The 21464-nt window shown below is 29.2% G+C and overlaps 1 protein-coding gene across 3 annotated transcripts; it reads left to right on the top strand.

Annotated features, from left to right (window-relative positions):
• The first annotated feature begins 3861 nt into the window (after positions 1 to 3861).
• LOC110625213 (phosphoglucan phosphatase DSP4, amyloplastic) lies at positions 3862 to 13262 on the top strand. 3 transcript variants are annotated; one of them, XM_021770800.2, is made up of 14 exons: positions 3862 to 3976; positions 4080 to 4155; positions 4253 to 4297; positions 5163 to 5271; positions 5576 to 5652; positions 5759 to 5835; positions 6035 to 6115; positions 7001 to 7133; positions 8208 to 8267; positions 9558 to 9614; positions 10645 to 10740; positions 11985 to 12044; positions 12556 to 12663; positions 12979 to 13262. In XM_021770800.2, the coding sequence occupies exons 1-14, from the start codon at positions 3951 to 3953 to the stop codon at positions 13111 to 13113; spliced, it is 1140 nt and encodes a 379-aa protein (XP_021626492.1). In that variant the 5' UTR covers positions 3862 to 3950; the 3' UTR covers positions 13114 to 13262. The 3 variants fall into 3 exon arrangements, with proteins under 3 accessions (XP_021626492.1, XP_043817080.1, XP_043817081.1); XM_043961145.1 differs by lacking the exons at positions 3862 to 3976; positions 4080 to 4155; positions 4253 to 4297 and adding an exon at positions 4363 to 4877; XM_043961146.1 differs by lacking the exons at positions 3862 to 3976; positions 4080 to 4155; positions 4253 to 4297 and having other exon boundaries at positions 5199 to 5271; positions 5571 to 5652.
• Positions 13263 to 21464: the final 8202 nt, after the last annotated feature.

The following is a 21464-nucleotide window of genomic DNA, read 5'->3' as shown; positions in this document are numbered from 1 at the left end:
GGAAGCCCCTTTTGTTGGTGGTCGCGTGTACTAGGGATGCTTCGTGGCTGGTCGCGATTTGGGGGGGAGACGGGACTGCTGGTCGATAGTGATCGATGGCGCCTCATTGCTGCTGGCTTGACGACATCACCAGTCGACGTTGGCTGTCGGAGGAGACTACTGGTGCGGCTTGTTGGCAAGATGTGGGTTTATATATAGGGGGAGGCGAAGGAGATTTATCATTTCCGTATGGGTTATTTAAAATGATTTCAACCGTAACTTTTAAAATTTTTGACGAATTAGCTATGGATAACAATCCGTTGCTAAATTAGTTATTGTCCGTCTCCGATCCATATCAATTGGAAATAGTTCCTTATATTATTCGTTGCAAATCTATGGCTGTTGTTCTTGGTAAATTTTTTTTTTAAGGGAATTAAATTTTCACATATACTTTATTTTTTTAGTGTTTTAATATGAGAAATATGAAAAAAAAATAATGTAGCTCTTATATCTATCGATTATGAAATTAATTGAATATTAATTTTTATTATTATTATTGTTATTTTTTATAGCAGTAATATTTTTTTTTCTATTAATTTGAGTCAAAAAAATGCTAATACTTCGTTTTTTTATATGGCTAAAAAATTCAATGGATTTAATATGAAGATTATTTTAAAGGGAAAATTACTTTGTAGTCCTTGAGGTTTAACGTAATTAACACTTTTGTCCCTCTATTTTGGCGACCCAACACTTAAGTCCCTCACTTTTCTTTCTGTTCAAATTCGTAGTCCTTCCGTCCAAAATAGCCGTTTGGGACACATGAATTGACAAAATTAACCCTTCTTCTTCTTCTTCTTCTTCTGGAATTTCACGTTAAAAGAAGGGCATTTTTGGAAAAAATCATCACATCTCACTTTTGACTCTTTGACCAAACGATTTAAATGGACGGAAGGACTACGAATTTGGATGGAAGAGAAAGTGAGGGACTTAAGTGTTGGGTCGCCAAAATAGAGGGACAGAAGTGTTAATTACGTTAAATTTCAGGGACTAAAAAGTAATTTTCCCTATTTTAAATGACACAAATTACTTGTCAATACTCTCTTTCTTTATAAATGGACATGTTCCTAAAAACAAACAAAATAGTAAAAAAAAATAATAAAACATGAGGAGATGTATTACCAATTAAGCACCATACCAGAAAGATAAAATGCATAGCAAAAATAAAAAATCAATAAGCATTTCAAATCAAATAATCAAGGGAACATTGGAAAGACGAAAAAAAAGCAATATGAATATACAAAAACAACCTTAGAAACAACCATGCAAACAAAGCATTGCTTGCTATTTATAGGCAAAATCAAACCTCATAAAATCGGATCTATAAGGAAAACTAATAAATACAATAAAATCTTGCCAAATCTAGCAAAATGTTTAATGAAGTACAAAATATAATGACGTGAGTATCATAAAAAGTTAAGTGTGAAAATGAAAAAAAAGATGAAGTTGTATTAAATAGTTTGTTAACAATTAAATTTATTAAAAACAACTAATGATGGTCTGAATTAGGAATTGAATGAGCATATGGGTAGGTTACAATAGGGGTGAGCAGTATTCGGTTCAAATCGAAAAAATTGATCGAATCGAACCGATTTAAAAATTTAGTTCGGTTTTTTATACATTTTGGTTCGGTTCGATTTTTAATTTCAGAAATTTCGATTATTTCGGTTCGATTCGGTTTTGATAAAAAAAAACTGAAAAAACCGAACCGAACCGATTATGATAATAATATGTTTTTTCAATAATATAGATAAATTAAATCATACTAAAATTAAAATATTTTAATTAAATTTTAAAATATTAAAAATAAAGTGTAAAAAATAAAAAAATTATTAAAAATCGAAACCGATCAAATCGAATCGAATCAAATCGAATCAGACCGGTTCGATTCGATTCGGTTTCTGACCAAAATCAGTTCGGTTTGATTTTTATAAACACTAAAATTTTGATTTTTGGTTTATTCGATTCGATTCGATTTTGAACCGAACCGACCGAATGCTCACCCCTGTTAAATACAATCACATCTAATAAAAGCCACCAAATAACTAATAAAAAGCTAAGCAAAACAAAACACCCGTAATTGTCGTTAAGATAAAATCACACGTCCGGCGTAAGCCATATACCACTGTTCATAACACACAATGACTGGTGACGGAAGTAGGAAACTAATGATGATTGCATGTGACGGAAGTAGGAAACTAATGATGACTGCATGTGATAAAAAACTTATAATCTATAAGTTAATTGTAATATTGTGCCCTTATAAAAATATTGTATTTACTTATAATTATAGAAAAAACTCATTATTAAAAAACTTATTATAAATAAAAAACTAAAATTTTATATTTACTTATAATTATAGAAAAAACTCTATGACAAAATTTTAAATTTTAAATTTATTATAGTTATAATTAATTCTTAAAATTATTTATCTAATTAAATATAAAAAGTTAAAATTTACTTTAATTATAATTATACTAAAATTTTTAATTTTATATTTAATATTTTAAAATTATTTCAATTATAGTGGATTTTTAAAATAATTTTACCTATTTTCTAATTAGTACACATGTTATAATTTTATTTTTTTTCAAAAAATACTAAGTAAACCTACATAATCAATCTCTTAACTTTAATTATCTATATATTGTAAAAAAAACTTATTATTTTTATTATCCTAATTTCTAATACAAAATTTAAAATATCTATTTTGAATAAATTTCTAAATTTAAATAGTTTTAGTTTAGAAATTTTAGAGTATAAATTATAGATTAGAATAATAAAATTATGTGTTAATTAACTATAAGAGATTATTATGTAAATTTATCTAATATCTAAAGAGAGTAAATAAATAATATGTAAAATGATATGTATATCAATTTAAAATTTATTAAAATTATTTTAAGAGTCAATTATAATTATAATAAATTTAAAATATTGGATGCAAATTAAAAATTTTAATTATAATTGTAATTAAGTATAAATTAGATAATTAATTTTAAGAATTAGCTATAATTTTAATAAATTTAAAAATTAAGATTTTATTATTAAAATTTAAAATTTTAAATATGATAATCAAATAAAATTTTTACTTTCTGAGCGAGCGAGCAGTATTTGGTTCAAATCGAAAAATCGATTAAACTAAATTAATTTAAAAGTTCAATTTGATTTTTTATTTATTTTAGTTTGATTTTTAATTTTAAAAATTTCAGTTATTTTAATTCATTTCGATTTTGATAAAAAAATTAAAAAAATTAAATCGAACCGATTAGTGATAATAATATATTATTTTCAATAATATAAAAAAATTAGATTATAAGTTAAAATATTTTAATTAAATTTTAAAATAATATAAAAAGATTAAATCATAAGTTAAAATATTTTAATTAAATTTTAAAATACTAAAAATAAAATGTAAAAAAATTATTAAAAATTTAAATCGATTAAATTGAATCGAATTAAATCGATTTGATTTGATTTTTAATAAAAATTAATTTAATTTAATTTTTATAAATATTAAAATTTTAATTTTTAATTTATTTAATTAGATGTAATTTTAAATCGAATAGATTAAAAAATGAAAATTAAATAAAAAAACATCGTCCAACTACTTTATTTAATCGGGTTGACTTCAGATCCGAATTTCACGTACTCAAATTTAACTATCCCGTGCTGCGGCCCTACTTATAGTAAATAGAAAACAGTGCCTGTCCCACCACCCCCCCGGGACGAAAACGATGGCATTTTCGAGAATCTTGCCAAAAGGCGATCCCTTTTACAAATCCAACCAAGCTATATAAATATCCAATTTTGTTTTTCATAAATAAAAATCATTTCAAAAGTACCAGTCTACATTCGCTGCTCTCCCTCCTAGATTTTTTTTCTCTGTATTTCTCTAGCTCTCTCTTTCTCAGATGATTTGCCTTCACTATCTTCCAAGGTTCTTCTCATATCCTCTAAATCTTCTTCCTTTCTTCCATTGATTTTTTCCTGAAGATTTGATTCACAGTGAGTTTATATATATGTATATAATGGAACTGCAGATCCTCTGTGTTGCCTTTGCAAGGCTTCAAATACCACCAGAGAAAGCATGCTTCTTCACTTTCGGTTAATATGATGGTGATTCTCTCATACTATAATTCATATGTAGTTTCTTTGTGCATAAATGCAATTTCATTTAGCTTTATGTAAAGTTTTATTCCATGATTTGATGCAGGGGGTGATCAATTTTAGTGATCTACATCGAAACATGGCTGTAAAGGTAGTAGCTTAAGAATCTGCAGATTCGATACTGATCTTGTTGGGCCTTTGCTCTTCCTTTTCTCTTTTTAAGATAAGATTCGTTGGTAAAAAATAGATTTGCTACTATTGAGACTCTGATTTTTCTTCATGTTTCAGGAAATATCATGCAAGCCTTTCCTTTTGCTTTTTGAATAGGACAAGATATTATATTTTGTGGAATATTCTTTACTGTGCTTGTCCTATCCTATCTCACAATTTCTTAATTTATTATTTTGTACAAAATATTTCTGAACTATCTGTCTACTTTGTCGTGCTCTCTTAATCGTCCATCATAATTAACCCAGTTCGTTATTTATTCCAAAAGCTTCAACATTTCAGGCATTTAAAATTTTATTTGTGCAAGGCTGATCCAAAACTTCAGAAGGGAAAAAATCTATCCTGGCCTTTGTTTTGCTAAAAAATAAAGGCTGCCCCCTCACCTTTACACAAAAGCTCACTTTACCATCTCCATTTTGTCTTCATCCTATTTACTCCAAATTTCAAATGCTGGAATAACTTAATCCCTGCAAGTAACCTGTTATATAATTGAAGATTGAAGGGTGATATGCACTTACTCTCACGTTGTATGGATCAATTTATTTGCAACTTTTTGTAAAAATGTGAAGGGGTGACTAAAAAGAAATGATAATCAACATCATTGCATACTAATGCAGCTTCTATAGTAATTGGCAATCCTACATTACCATACAATAGTGTTTTTGTTCCTAACTTAGGGTACTTAAGGGATTAAAGGGAATTTTGTTTCAATATGTTATTTGACGTTTCTTCTTTATTCAGTTTGAACCTTTTTTGGATACAAGATTATTTGATTTTGTTGCTTGTAGGCGATTTCTGGTCCTGCATCTAGTGCTGACACAAGTGGTGCAGATGTGGAGGAGGACAAGGGAAAGTCTGAGATATACAGTCATAATATGACAGAAGCTATGGGTGCTGGTAAGTCAGAAATGCTGTGATCCTATTTAAGCATGAGGAATCGGTATATCGGGCAAGTTTTTATTTCAAGGGCTTGAATCTGAGTTTTTTAAATGGGTACTGAGTCTAATCTTCACTCTAATCAAAGAAATCTAATTACCTGATGGGGTGATTGTGTTCTGGCCTTCATAGTTTTTTGTTGTCAACAGATTGATTAACTTGATAAGCATGCTGTTGAAGACTTAACCTTATTCATGATGTATTATATTTATTTATTTTTTCCTGTAAGGGCTGCTAATCATTTTTTTGTTGCATTCTAGTACAGTTTTGACCTATAGGCATGAACTAGGAATGAACTTCAACTTCATTTGTCCAGATTTGATTGTAGGATCATGCCTACAGGTGATTCTCATTCTTTAGCTAAATTGTAAAGCACGTTTTTTATTCCTTGTGAATTGTTGCCAATTATAGCTATCTTTTTTTCTTATTTTTATTTTCAAATTGCCAGACTCCTGAAGATGTTGACAAGCTTCGAGAAATAGGAGTGAAAACAATATTCTGCTTGCAACAGGACCCAGACTTGGAGTATCCTAATAACTCCCTTTAGTTTCCATTTGTTTATGATTTGATCTTTAAAAAAAAAGGAAAAAAGCTAAAGTTTTATTGCTTGTATTCTTTTATATTTTCTCCATTTGATTGATATGCAACTCTTGAGCATTTGAGGTCCAAGAAGTTTTAGGATATGAAATGCACTGTAATTCCTTTCCTTTACTACTATTTAAAGATATTTCGGGGTAGATATCAGTGCCATTCATGAGTATGCCCAGAAATGTGGTGATATTCAGCATCTACGTGCAGAAATAAGGTGAGTTATAACTCATAGTATAGCAGTGGCTTTCATTCCTACTATGAAATTCTACTTTTATTCTTCAGCAATAATTTGAGAGAACATAAGAAATAAGTAAAGAAAAAGCTGGTAACTACAAAATGGTTAGCTGCTTGGTATAGTTCAGCTTTTACACTAAAAAAATTTGGAGATGATAGACAAAGTTTTTTTCATCAATTTCCAATTTTTTTTTCCTTATTCATTATTCAATCCTTTCCACATTTTGGGATTCCAGTTCCCAATTTCAATTATTATCCACTTTTTTGGACTTTATCTATAGTGTTCATTGATTTCCAATTCAAGTAGTGTTCCCTTATTATGGTCAGAGGTTATTCTGTTAAAATTTTCTTTTGTTCAGTTGAAATTTTACTCAATTCATTTAATATGATGGTAATGAGCATAGTTGATGCAATATTAGGAGAAGACTCAACCAAGGAATTATATTCATTATAAGAAGTTTAGATTTATATTGTTTAGGAATTCTATTATGATTTCGGAGCATTTATAGAGTTCTATTAGGTTTAGTATTTTTGTAACTTTGTGTTTATTTGAATGCCTAATTAGTATTTTGATTAGGGTTTTCTTGCTTAAGGATTCCTAAACCTAATAGTAGTAGGATTAGTTATTTTACTACACATACCCATATCTTCTAGGTATTCTTTAGCCTATTTTTGATGATTGGTAATTAAGTATAATAAAAAGAATTAATAAGTTTATCTAAGAGTTTGTTCCATTCCTTCTCATCCTTTTATGTGTTTCTCTACTGGTTCTAGTTCAACATCAACAATTATGATATTTGCATGAATATTAAATCTGTATGGTGCAATTTTTTGCATGATAAATACCTAATATTTGACATAACAGGGACTTTGATGCATTTGATTTACGGATACGGCTTCCAGCAGTGGTCTGTAAATTATATAGAGCTGTAAACCGAAATGGAGGTGTGACATATATACATTGCACTGCTGGGCTAGGAAGAGCTCCTGCTGTTGCAGTATGCATTCCAATCCTATTTCTAAAATATGTTCTTGTTTTGTTCCATCTAAGTTTTCTTTTTAGCCAGCATCTTATTCTTTGTTGCTATTTGTTCTTTTTGTTTTCCCTCTTTTTGATCTCTAATCTCTATTATGCATTAAGAAGTCAAAGAAATCTTGGCCCGAGTTGTGTTTTTTCTGCATGTTCCTACTGAAAATTTTCTCATGTTCTCATTTTGGAGAGCAATAGAGTTTTAAGCAAGTTGTTTCATTTTCCTCAGTTGTAATTTTCCACAGTGCAACTCAAACTCCAGATTTCTTGCTTTATTGTTGCTCATTTCCTAAACTATGAGAAGAAAGTACAAGTGGGAAACTGATTACTAAGAGTAACTGTCCATGTTTGTAGGTAGAAGTTTCTGCAGAAAGTCATGAAGCATTAGTGAAAATAGTTTAAGAGCAGCATAATAAACTACAACAAACTTTATCCAAATCTTGCTATGAGTGTGTGCCTAATTTGGCGTTTGTTGGTAGGAGATTAAGTCATCAACTATAAGTTTCTCATCAGAAGGCGGGTAATAGGTAATTTATCACTTGAAATTTGTGTAACTAGTACACCTGGTTATAGTTCCTTGGATGCCACACATACACTAGAGGTTTATTCTTGGACGAAATATGTGAGTTTCTATGAAATGGTGAAAATTGAGCTCCCAGATCCATTCAAGGGCATGAATTTACATGCAGGAAAACATTTAGAAAAGGAATTATAGTACTTGCTGGGGAGTTTCTGCAATTAAAATCCAACAGTAAACCATCATGTTATACATCACTACATCAGCTAACTGGTCTACTGCATAATGAAACTTTGGAAATGAGATGAATGGAGTGACAGGAAAGTGAGTAGCTTTGAAAATAAGAAGAATGAATCTGACCGTTGATGTTGATTTCTTTGGTATATACATGCTTTTCTTATGAGGATTATTTTGGACTATCCATTATGTGCCTATATGGTTGAGCTTTCACATGTTCTAGCTTTTTCATGATGATGACTGATTAGTCTCCCTTTAATAGTGAATTTTCCTTGTTATGAATCACAGATGGCATACATGTTTTGGGTTCAGGGCTACAAACTCGGTGAAGCTCATGATTTGCTTCTGGTAACTTCTAATTTCTTTCCTTTAACCTTGAAGCATAAATGAATATTATATGCATTGACATGGCTTCTAAATGATCGCAATAGGTCCCTGCATATGTTCTAAAATTAAATGTTGCTCAGAAGCAGATGAATTTAGTGTAACAACTTAAAGAAGTTTTGTGGGTCCAGTTCATGAAGTTGTATATTCAGTCATAACTAGTTTTGGTTGTATATCTGAATGTGCAATACGAGGTAAATTATTGTGGAACAGTCTGAAATCTTTTTTATCTCAAATTTGGTCCAACTTTGTTGATGGGCAGTTTATGTAACAGTTAAATCCCTTCTACTTTTCTAGTTTATTAATTGAGAGACTGGTATTACATTTTGCCCCTGTTATGAATTTGGAGTTATATCATAGACTATTGCTAGATTGCATTTTGTATGTGCAAAAGAGATGGCACATGATGGAGGCCATTATTTATACTGCCACATTCAATGCCTAATCTTCTATGTGCAATTTGGTACTTTTGGAGTTAATGAGAGAGGAAGAGGAGAGAGAAGCCATTCAATTCATGAAAAATGGGGCTAGAGCTGGAATTGGAATCGGTGCTTCTGATTCCTAACATTAGTTTAGCAAAAAATAAAGTGAAATGAGAATGCAAGTCCCCTGTTATAAATTTGGAGTTATATTGTAGACTATTGCTCGATTGCTCGATTACAAATAGATGATGTACATGGCACATGATGGATACCATTACTTACATAGCCATACTCAAGGCCAAATCATCTATTTGCAATTTGGTATTTTTGGAGTTAATGAGGAAGAAAGAGGACAAAGGAGCCATTTAATTCATGAAAAAATTAGGGCTAGAGTTGGAATGGGAATGGGTGATTTTGATTTCTGACATCAGTTTAGCACAAAATATATTGAAATGAGAATGTAATTTTCTCCAAATGGTGAATCACTCATTTTCCCTTCCTCCCAAGGATATGAGACTTGGAGACTCCATGGGAATCGAGTGATTTAATGATTATTTAACATACGACATTTCAATTTTAAAATAGATATACAGATAAAATAGTTAACATAGAAGAATTTAGAAAGTCTAGAACTGGAAAAACAATGTTTGGCTATTGATATTGTGCTACTTATAGTAATTAAAATTTTTAGGATAAAATGTAAATAAAAATGCTAAATTTTATTCAATTAAGTCAAACAAGCCTTTAGATGACTGAGAAAGAGGATTACATTACATATTACATAGTAGCTGATTATCATCCTCAAGGTAGCTCATTATTTCTTTTCTTGCAGAGTAAGCGCTCATGCTTCCCTAAGATGGATGCTATAAAAAGTGCCACTGCTGATATAGTGAGTTATTTCCTCTTTTTCTTTTTATTATAAGAATGGATCTTCTTTCCACATATTTTGAAATCATTCTTCCACTTTTTTGCTTTGGATGGTTTACATTTGTTATTATTTTTCTGGGAGAACGTAAACCATTATGCATTCCATATAGCTATGTGATTGTTTTCCATCATTTTTCTGCAGTCTGCACATATTGTACTTGGAAGTCCAAAACAGTCTGCATTTCTAGATTGCAGCTAGGTTTTATAGGTTACACATGTAATATATCATCATTTTACCATGTGTCATTTTCAAAATTTAATGCTAAATTTCATAATTTGTAATTCTCTTGATGGTTTTTATACTTTTATTCATTTTCTCTGGCTGTTTAACTTTCAGTGGCACTGAGGTGGAAAGGTATTTCTACATGATACAGTAGTCAAGCAATTGTATTCTGCATTTCTGCATGCTCTAATTCTAATTTAATTGTCAATTCTTTTCAGGTGTATGAAAGCACTTAAGGAAAATGTTTAGCAAAAGATGATGTTGCCTGTTGCTTTAGCAAGTTCCTTTTGGAAAAATTTATTTTCTTGGGACAAATGGATATTCCGTCATATAGAAAATAGAAAAACTGTTCTTTTATTTATTTATTTATTTTTTCAAATTCTCTTTTCCAAAAAAAAATGATGGCTGCATTTTAAAGGTATTTCAGTAAATAATTTTTTATAGTAACTCTTCTTTTTTCCTCCCAAAGTACTATTTATGTTGTTTTCTGTTTGTCCGTTTTATTTTTTTGTTGTTCACTTGTGCAGAGTTCTTACTCGAGTTTGTGAGGGTTTAAGTATAAGAAATAAGAAACAATGGAAAAATGGAGTTGTGGAGGCCCACGTGGCATTTCCTACCCATAATTTCACTAATTGATCAGTTGTATGAGGCCTATATAAATAAATAGTTTCAATTGCTATTCTAAGAATTGCAAGCTTAATGATGTAATACTTTCCGTCTTGAAATTTGTACGATTACAAACTACTTTGTTGCATTTTCTTATGTGAAGCTTACAGGTCTTAGGAAGGGGCTTGTTACACTGACATGGAAAGATGACAACTGCTCAACAGTGGAAATTTCTGGACTTGATATTGGATGGGGCCAGGTAATGTTGCTGCATGAACTCACCCTCTGGATGCTTTAATGTAGCATTTAGAACAGTGATTGCGACTGATAAAGTATGGATATCAGAGACTCTGTTTTGACATGAAAGATGCTAACAAATCACCTCTTCATGAACCATATGAATACACCTGGTGTTCTGCAGTTACATGTCTGTTTTGTGTGGGTCTGCGCGTGTGTGTGTGTGCGCACTCGCGTGCATATGTGAACAATTTCTTTTGTGATCTCTATGTATGTTTATATAAGTTTATATTTGATAACTTAGAAACATGATATAAGGTGAATGCTACTTTAAAACAAATCCTGCATGCTTCTTAAATGCTCCTTGTAAGAAAACCTGAAATTCTCCTTGTTCAAGCAAGTGGTATGGTTGCTCTAGTTCAAAGGTGAAGAAAGAAAAAAAATTATTGCTTCCTGTCTAACTAGTTGGAAAGGTAATTTATGAACAAGAGTGATGGAGAAGATGCCCTGAGCATTTTCTTGGCTGTGACTGCGCAATGAGATTTGCATGTGGGCATGAAATGAATGTAAAGGTTCACTTTCATTTGATAAAAAAGCAGTTAAGCACACATTAGTGGCCTTTACATTTAAATATTTGAAATCTCCAGGTCAAGGTGTCCGCTAGGACTGGCCATGGTCCAGTTCTAGGCTGGAACCAGCAGTTCCAGTTTCAGGGCTACGGGGGAGTAGAATAGGACTGAAGGATTTTCTTTCCAATTCGCTTTGATTTTGATAAAATCTAACAGTCAAAATATCATTTTTCTTTAAAACAAAATTGTTTTCTTAGAAGGGAAAAGTTTAGTTTTGGCCCAGAATCAGATAAGCTGGCTCCAGTCTGGTTCAAATAATGTTTGGCTGGGTCTGGTGTCAGCTGCACAAGCTAATGCCTATTGGTACTTCTTTTCTATCTTTTTTCTCTCGAAGCTGAAGAAGACTGTTAGATGCTTAGTTTGCCACATTTTTTGTAATTGGGAAACTTAAACCTATATGAGCTCATAACAGACTCCTATTTAATCCATTCAAGTTAGCTTCATGGGTGAAAATGCCTCCTTTATTGTGCAAGGATTTAGCTGTTGGTTTGGACCTGCATTTAGTCCTCCTGAATAAAAAGTGGAAAAAAGTGACACTGTGTTTTAAGCATTGTCCAGTATATTACACAAGTTTGATTTTTGTTTACTAGTTAATATTTGTGGACACGTCAGATCATGCTTCCTTTTTTTTTGCCAGAGAATTCCTTTAAATTTGAATGAGGAAGAGGGTTTGTGGACTCTGGAAAGGGAATTGCTGGTGAGTATTCTTTCACCTTTCCTCGATTTCTTTTAAACCAGTATACTGCATTTGAAAGGTGCAAATTCTTAAGTGTGAATTGTCATTACATTTCATTATTTTCTCTTGTATTCTTTGGTTGCACTTTGCCTTTATCGTTTCGAATCTGCTACTCTAAAGAATGGTTCCGTATTCTTCTATATTAACTTTTGTTTCTTTCTAGTCTATTTTTTCTATGTTTATGTTTGGTTTACAATAGGCAATATTATTATCAACATGTTACCGAAAGACTGCATTTTCAATTGTGCACTGGCACAAGCCCATAGCACGAACAATTGGATTGTTCAATTATGCTACGTGTTTCTAGAAACATAGAGCTAACTTCTTGAAAAAGTAAGCAACCTAGTACTAGGATTTAGTTTGGAGTCTCGAGATGCCATTTCTGCTGTATGGCTGACCAGTTACAGAATTGGATATTCAAATAATATTTGCAGTTTAAGTTGAATTACTATTTTGGCTTGTGGTTCAACAGGAAGGACGCTATGAGTACAAATACATTATTGATGGTGAATGGACGATTAACGAACATGAGCTGTTTACTGCTCCCAACAAAGATGGGCACGTCAACAATTATATTCAAGTAAAATTCGGCTCCCTATACTGAACTTCCCCAACAAGTAGAGGGGTGAAATTATGCATTAATGTGCCAATAAATTGGGCAGTTTGCCAATTTTGAACCATCAACTTCACATAGTTTTAAGTTTTGAAATTTGGAACTCTCTGCATGCTGGAATCTTTCCCACCTTTTGCAACATGGATTTTGGCAAGAGTTGCAGATGCCAAAAAGTCCTTTTGATTAATGAAACAGCCCAAGTTGAATGCTTTATATTTGTTGCATTGTCAGGCATAAGCATTATATAATAAAATTCTCTGCTCTCTTCTACTGTTCAACCAGGTTCTGAATGAGAGTACTGAGGGCATCAGCGCAGCGGTTCGCGAGAGGTTGACCGGTGATGATCCAGATCTAACAACGGATGAACGGTCGAAAATACGAGAGTTTCTGAAAACTCTTCCTGATGATGATGAGTAAATTGAAAAAGATAAGGTACACCAGTCTACATATAAAGATGTAATGAAATGTTATATCCATAAATGCATGCTAAATTTTTGCAAGTGTAATAAATCTCAATGAAGTCATATGTTGAATAAAAATAGCTATAGCAATTTTATGTTGAGCAATTTTCTTTTTGTTAGTTTTATTTTTTAACTGTGGAATATTCTATGAAATAGTAAATATTTTATTAAATTTTAAAACGTGTATTAATTAAATTTCAATCTGTGTGCTATATGAACTCTCTTCATCAAATTTAGGGATTCATAGTTTGATTCATTATCATAAAACAAATACTTCATTTTAACACACATATTTTTGTTGTACTTATCTCTTGGAAGTATGTTATGCATTGAAATATAACTGCTCTAACCACAATTCTGTAGAATTTATCTTTCACTCTATCAAGTGTTCTTCTCGAAATTCTAATAAAAGCTAATTATTTATTATTTTCATCGACAAAAATGAATGCTTATATAAATAAGATTAAAAGACTAAATTTATTTTTAAATTATATCATGGTATTAAAAATATCAATTTTTATCTTTTGTTAAATTTATCCTTGAATTGTCGTTACAATATTAAATTAGGTATTTATTTATTAAAATTTTAGAGTGCGAGTTATGTAGTATTTTAATGATAATTTTGATAAATTTAAATCGAAAGATGAAATTTGATAATTTTTTATTCTTGTCGTATATTTCACAAACGATACAAATTTAATCTTTTCGCGTGTAAATAATTTGCTTAATACATCATTAAAAAACTTGTAAAATCCTCAAGGCATTTCCATAATTCTCTAGGAATACTATCTGGTTGGCAAGATATTCTTGACCTCTTTTAACTTTGACAAGCCTCATCTTACATATATAATTCGTGTAATTCTCTATCAAATGAATATTAAAATTTGTAAACTCATTCTCATGACTTTAACTATCAAAGTAGAATTTTTTTTTTTTTTTTATCTCACCATCTTCTGATAAAACTGGTCTATTATAATATTAAATTGATGAGATCCAAATTTAACTTATAAGTGAAATGAAAATTCTATAACGTAAAGTAGACAAATTCTTAACCCGTTGAAGTATTAATTTGCTAATCGCTTTTAGATGGCTTAATGTTAAATTTCATATTGTTGCTTACTAAAATGTTTAATTTAGTCAAGAGAAATGCTAGCAATAATCACTTTTCAATTAGCTTAAAATCTAAATTTAAATTTAAAATCTTAACAATATAATTTTAAAACTTAATTATGTGATTTACAGTCTAAATCAATTATTCTAACACTCTTTTTAGGTATAAAAACTGCAAAATTTTATTATTGTGAACAGTGTTTTCACCCGCTCTTAATGTGAATATAAACTTGAATATGGTTGTGAATGGAGAAATTTTTCGTCAGTAGAGAAATCTTTCTCCTTGCATTGAATATGAATGAGAAATTCTCTTCTCTTGATCTTGAATGTTAATAGAAAATTTTGTGCTTTTGAATTTGACTTGATTTTTTTATTTATATAATTTTTTAAAAAAATTGCTCTGTTACCATTTTTTAGAAGAGAGAAAAATAAAATACTCAATACACAATTGACATATATATTTTATTGATATACATACCATTTAAATACATAACATGTAACTGGAAAATTAAATAAGTTTATAAACGATCTAAATTTAAATTTAAAATCTTAACCATATAATTTTAAAATTTAATAATATAATTGAAGATAATAATTATATTTTTAAATTTAAAGGCTAAATCAATTATTACATTCATATTTTATTTTAATCTAATTAAATCTGTGAGATCTCATATTCTACTCTCCAATCTCTAATCTTTATCTCCATTTCCATAAAAAAAAAAAAAAAAAAAAAAAAAAAAAAAAAAAAAACTAAATCAATTATTCTAAGCCATCTACCTCTGCATGCTTTTGCTGGAAAGGCCAAACCATAAAATTTCCACCACGAACTGACTTATACTTTTTTTTGTTTTTCAAATTAAGGAGAAATAATGATTAGATCTGTATAATTGGTTGGTTCAGTTTCGAATTGAACTCAATAAAAAAAATTAAAAATTAAAATTTAAAAATATTAAAAATCGAACTAAATAAATTATTAAGATATAATCGAATCAAATTAAACCAATAAAATTTGTTCGATTTGATTTAATTCGATTATATCAAAATTAAAATTTCTAAATTTAATACGTTTTGAATCTGAATTATCAATTGTACTGATTGCATTGGATAAGGGAGGAGAAGAAAAAAAAGTTGAATTTGAACTGTTGATTGGATTGAATAAGGATTAGTATAATAATATATAGTAAAGTCGATTAATTTGATTAGTCAATTATTTAATACATTTGAATCGAATCAAAAATCGAATAATTTAAAAAATATTAACTAAATCAAAATATTTTAATTAACCGAATTGATAAACCGAAATCAATGGACTCCTCTCCCCTAATAACAATATCCTAGAGGGAAGCAATAGATTAGAACCATCTAGTAGAAGATGGTTGAAGTGGTGTCCACTTTAGTGGACCATTCGCGTCTTTCGAATTAACACTAGGATGTAAACGGTTAAGAATACCTAAATTCACATGATTTGAACTCGATTAATTTATTAATATTTGATTTTTTAAAAAATTTAATTAAAATTTATTTAAAATTATTTAAAATTATTTCAAACTTAATTATTAATATTGGATAATAATTAAACTCGTTTAATTTTACATATTTTAATTAAAATTTTGTGTAAAAATATTGTTTTACTGATTAATTTTTATTTTAAAAAATAAATATTTTTTCAAAGAAATTCAATTCTAATTTTTAAATAAAATACAAAAAAAAAAAATTATAAATGAGAGAAACTAAAGAATCTCAATGTTATGACAAATTCAATCCAACTGCATCTAGTGGAATAATATAGTTCATCATGACTGCATTTCAGAGGGATCTTTCCCTCTTCTAAAAGTCGCTGGTGATATAGAGAGCTCGGCTTATTCACCGGAGCAACTACGTCTATCTTAGAAGTAAAGAGAAAAGTCTATTTAAGTCAAGAGTTTATCTTTCTTTATTTACTTTCAAAGATGTTGATGGAGGTTATTTTAATACTTCTAAGCTTACTTTTCAAAAAGTCCAAGCAAGACTGTAAAATTTAGGGCGATAAGCTCTGTAGAGTAGCACAAAAAATACATAATATATATTAAATTAATTATTTATATAAACAGATTTAGATAATTGATAAATTATTTATATAAATGGATTCAAATAATTGGTATTTATTATACATAAATATTAATTTTCAAATGTGAATCGGATTTCAACATATTATGCATACTAATTTTTAAAATTGAATCTATCCCAAATCTAATTATATGCTATCAAATATATCTTATTGTATTCTAATTTTTGTTGATTATGCTTTAAATTTTTATAAATTAATAAAATTAAAAAAAAAATTATCTGTTTATGAAAATTTAGAATCAATCAATAAAATTTTGAACACTAACTGTTTTAATTCAGGTATTTAGTAGACTACAATGAAATAGTAGTATAAAGTGCTCTGAGCGAATATTTATATAAGTATTGAACTTTTAATCTTATTTAAAAAAAAAAGTGTTGAACCACTTAATTTAACATTCATTAGTATTTTTTTCAATCTTTTTATAAAAGTAAAATATCGATTTTTTAAATAGGGACATTGGAGAGTCAGATCCACCTCTGTCACAGCTTTTGGAGATCAGGCAAAATTGGCCATTCTACATCTTAGTAATTCTATTAAATGATTTCTTGGTTCATTAGTTAACATAGTACCAAACCATACCTTTCGATCCTTACCTAATTCGATCTCTTCTATTAGGTCTGCTGGCTTTGGTTTTATGCGGGATTTAGGCTTCTCTAGTAATTTAATGGGCATCATCGCTTTTTCAAGACTTTTTGTAGAGTGTTTGTAATATTCTTGGGTCGACTTCTGATTTTCTCGGACTACAACTAATCCCCCTGGAGCTGGTAGCTTAAGACACATAACACCCATGTTAATAATTATACCATGATATTTTAGAACTGGGTGACTAAGTATCACATTGTACACAAGCGGGATATCTACCACCACAAACTCCGCATACAATTCCTGCTCATTCTTCTCATCACCCCTCACCCAGAACAAGGGGGAGGCTGATGGTACCAAGTACTGCCACGGTTTTATCTCCTAATCCTACTAATGGATAGAAGACTTGAACAAGATTATTTTTATTTAAGTCCAACTTATTAAAAACCTTTAAGGTGAGGAGATTTACAGAACTACCTGTATCCACTAAAACTCGCCTCACCTTGTACCTGTTTAGATAGATGTTGACAACCAATGGGTCATTTTGAAAAAATTATGTTGCTTAATCTGCAAGTTCTAACCTTACTTCTTGTTTGGCCCATGGTTCCTACTCGATCTATAGAATGTCTTCTGCAACGCGCTTGTTTTTTTTCCTTACCATTGTTGGGTTCTCCTGCAATTACATATATAACCCCTACAAGTTCACTGTTCGGAGGAGTTTCATGAGTTATTACCTCAGGTTCGGACCTCCTCTCTTCTCTAATATTTTTAGAAAATGTTCAAAGTGTGGTGTCCCTTATTAGTCTCTCGATCTCGTCTTTCAACTAACGACACTCCTCCGTTGTATGTCCGTGATTTTCATAAAAACGATAGTATTTGGTTATGTCTCGCCTTTCGGATCTCTCTGGATTGAGCTTAGGAGGCTATCTGACTTCCTTGTCATTCTTTCTGATCCATATTAGAATGTGTGTACGTGAGTTATTCAATAGAGTATAATTCTTATACTTACTTTGGTCATCCCTCCTTCAGGAGACTGAGTAACTTCTATGGTCTCCTTCATATTCTCGCCTCTGTGTCTTTTGATTTTGCTTTTGAATCGTCCTTTTGTTCTCTCTCAATGTTCAGTCTTCTTCATCCAATCTGATGTACTTCTGGGCCTTGTCCATTAGTTGTTGGTACGTAGAAACTGAGTTTTTGATTAGAAACCCTTTCTTCAGGGCTTCAAATGCTATCTCATGATTTAATTATTCCACCTGTATTGCTTCTATATTAAGCCGTGAGATAAAGCTCCTCAAAGACTCGCCCTCTCATTGGCAAATCTTGCATAAGTTAGAGGAGAGCTTTTTAGGAGATATACAAGTAATAAACTTGAATTTAAATAACATAGCGAATTGTGTAATGTTTTAAACTAAATCTTGGCTTAGATATTGGTATCATTTCTAAGCCAAACCTGTGAATGTTGACGGGAACACTCGGCACAACACAGAGTCATTGATATCCTGAAGATATATGGTCGTCCTAAAGATTGCCAGGTAACTCCTAGGATCTGCTGTCCCATCATATTTGTCCAAACTCAGGAGTTTGAACTTAGCAAGGAAAGTCTTTGCCAAGATCTCTTCTGAAAGAGGTGAGACATTATCCATGTCATAGTCTTCTTCCTGCTCCTTCTGGTACCTTTGAACAACCCGTACCAACTTCCAGTCGACATCCTTCGGAGCATCGTCTGAGGACTCTTCTTCCTCAAACTCGACTTTCCCTTTGGATCGCATCTGAATCGCCTCTGTCCGAGCTCTTGGGTTATCAACGGAAGTTTCCTCCCTTTACCTGAGAGCCATGAATGGTGCCTCCCTCTAAGCTTTGTATTACTTGAGAGTATCCTGCAACCTTTTGATGTATTGGAACATTTGGTCATTGTTCAGATTGTTGAGATCTGCTTCATTGACCATAAAGGGTGTGTTTTGTCCATTGCCAGGAGTAAAAGAAATGATAGCACCTTCATTGGTAGCAACCTTAGCAACAGTTCGTGAATTGTCGGCAATTTTGAAAAACAGAAAAGAGAGATTTTTTTTACGAGAAAGAGAATAATAGACCAGTTTTAATGCAAATAAATTAGAGAGATTTTAATGGATTTTCCAGCAACAGAACTAAACAATGTGGCCGAAATAAAGCTATACTGGTGATTGGTCAATCCTATAAGAAAAAGAATGTGAGGTGGTTAGTACCTATAACAGCCACTCCGATACTCAAATAAGTAAGTTGAAGAAGAGGGTAAGTATAAGAAATTGCTTAGAACTTAAGAGTAATTATGTAAAAATTGCATACTTTTATTTCTGCGATCATTAATTTTTATACTGTAATAAGATGGAGTTAATTATAGCATTTCCTGAAAATTCGCTTTGTGTTGGTTAATTGATAGGAGATTCCACAACTAATTGATCAGGATTGTGTCTGCTAACGGTAACTTTATGTGAAGACTCATGCTCTTCAGGAGAGGACAAGTCTTAATGAAAAATTGTGTACTATAGTATCTAAATTTTTTTTTCTACAAATGGAACTATATATCAACACATTAAACTCTTGCCATATGACCCTATCTTATAGTTACAGCTCATGAATTACTTTAAGTGATTATTGTGTTACGTAAGGAATAAAAGATTATTACGAAACCTTTCAAGTATTAACTATTATAAATATCAAATTAGATGAATAATTAATGTTTTTCTCAGCATTGAGTATAGTTTAAACGAAATAAAAAAGCATCATATTTTTAAATGCTTTTAGAAAAGAAATATTAAATATTTTCATGCCTAAAATATGTTTATTTAAATATATATTAACACTTTTTATATTAATTGAGATTAACCTATTAAACATTTGAATTAAAATTCTAATTTATTTAATATTTAAATTTATATAAATTATAATAATTAAATATATATTAATTATATTATTAATAATTTATTAAAAATAAAATTAATTATATATATTATTGATTTTACTCTAAATTTTTTTATGAATTGATAAAATTAGGAGAATATAATTTCTTTATTTTATAAAAATTTAAAATTTAATTAGCAAAATTTTAAGTATAATTAGCAATAAATTAAACTATTAATGATTTCTTTTTATAAATCATAAATGATACAATTATTTTATATTTAGCTGTTATAATTTTTATAAATTTAAGAATTTAATAAATTAAAACTTTAGTTCATATATTTAATGGACTAATATAAAATAACACAGCGACATAAGAAGGTCAGTTTATATTAATATATAATATATCTTAGAATTTTTTTTTTCAAAATGGAGAATTATCAAATGCACTGAATTTAAAAGCCTAGTGTAACTACCAAACGAGAAAAATTATGATGAAGGAAATAATAAAAAAAATTTACTCCTTTCATCTCATAATTTTTATCCACTTCCCTTCCCTGTTTGACACGTATTAAAAAAAATAATATTTTTTAATTTTTCAATTATACTCATTTTAAAGATATTAAATTTTATAAAATATCACGACTCTATTTGTTTTATGGAAAATATTTTATAAAAAGATATTTTTTTTATATTTTTAGCTTTTGAAATATTAAAAAAATTTAATTAATAAAAAACTTTTTTTTTAAAAAAAATAAAATATTTAAAAAATAATTTTTTTTAAACAGAAAATCATTTCCATACTATAAATTTTTTATTAAGACTTCTATATATAAATTTATTAATAAAAATTAAGTAATGAAAAAATACTTTTCATTAAAAAATTTTTTTCACAAAAAATATTTTTAAATATAAATTATTTTCTGTAAATAAATAGAGTTTAAGAGATGATTTAAAAAATTACTTAAAAATAAAATAAAATAAAATAGAGTTAAAATAAATAATTTATTTATTACTATGGTATAAAAATAAAAAGTGACACTAATTTTAGGATATAACAAAGAAAATATAAAAAAAAATTATCAAACAGAGTAGTATTTAATTTTAAAAACTTTGATCGAACAAATATAAAATATTTTTATTTGAAAAAAATATTTAAATTATAAAATCATTAATTATTAATATAATTTATAGTAAACGCATATAATCATATTAAATACTAATAATAATTTTAAAATCTTATGTTTTGAAAATGATTACTATTTAAATTTATGTGTTAAATGGTTTAAAATTTCTTTAGGTTGAATGATAATATAATAAATTTTATTTTTTAGAAATATTTATTCTATAGGATATTATACTAATTTGAGTTAATTTAATGAAATAAAAATAAAAATATATACATAAATCGTACATGACTATCTTAATTGGCAAAAAATATTTTCAAATAAAATCTTCTCAAGTCAAAGATATTATTCCTTTTTTTTTTTTAATAGACGCTAATGTTCTAATAATAAAAAGAAAAATATTATTCTTAAAAAATATGTTTTGTTTTATAATAAAAAGAAAAATAGTATGTTTTTTTAAAATATATTTAAGCTATATTTCGATTTTCACTGATTAAAATT

The sequence above is a fragment of the Manihot esculenta genome, chromosome 10 (genome assembly GCF_001659605.2).
Source record: "Manihot esculenta cultivar AM560-2 chromosome 10, M.esculenta_v8, whole genome shotgun sequence".
NCBI lineage: Eukaryota > Viridiplantae > Streptophyta > Magnoliopsida > Malpighiales > Euphorbiaceae > Manihot > Manihot esculenta.
This window is presented reverse-complemented; position numbering and strand designations above follow the sequence as displayed.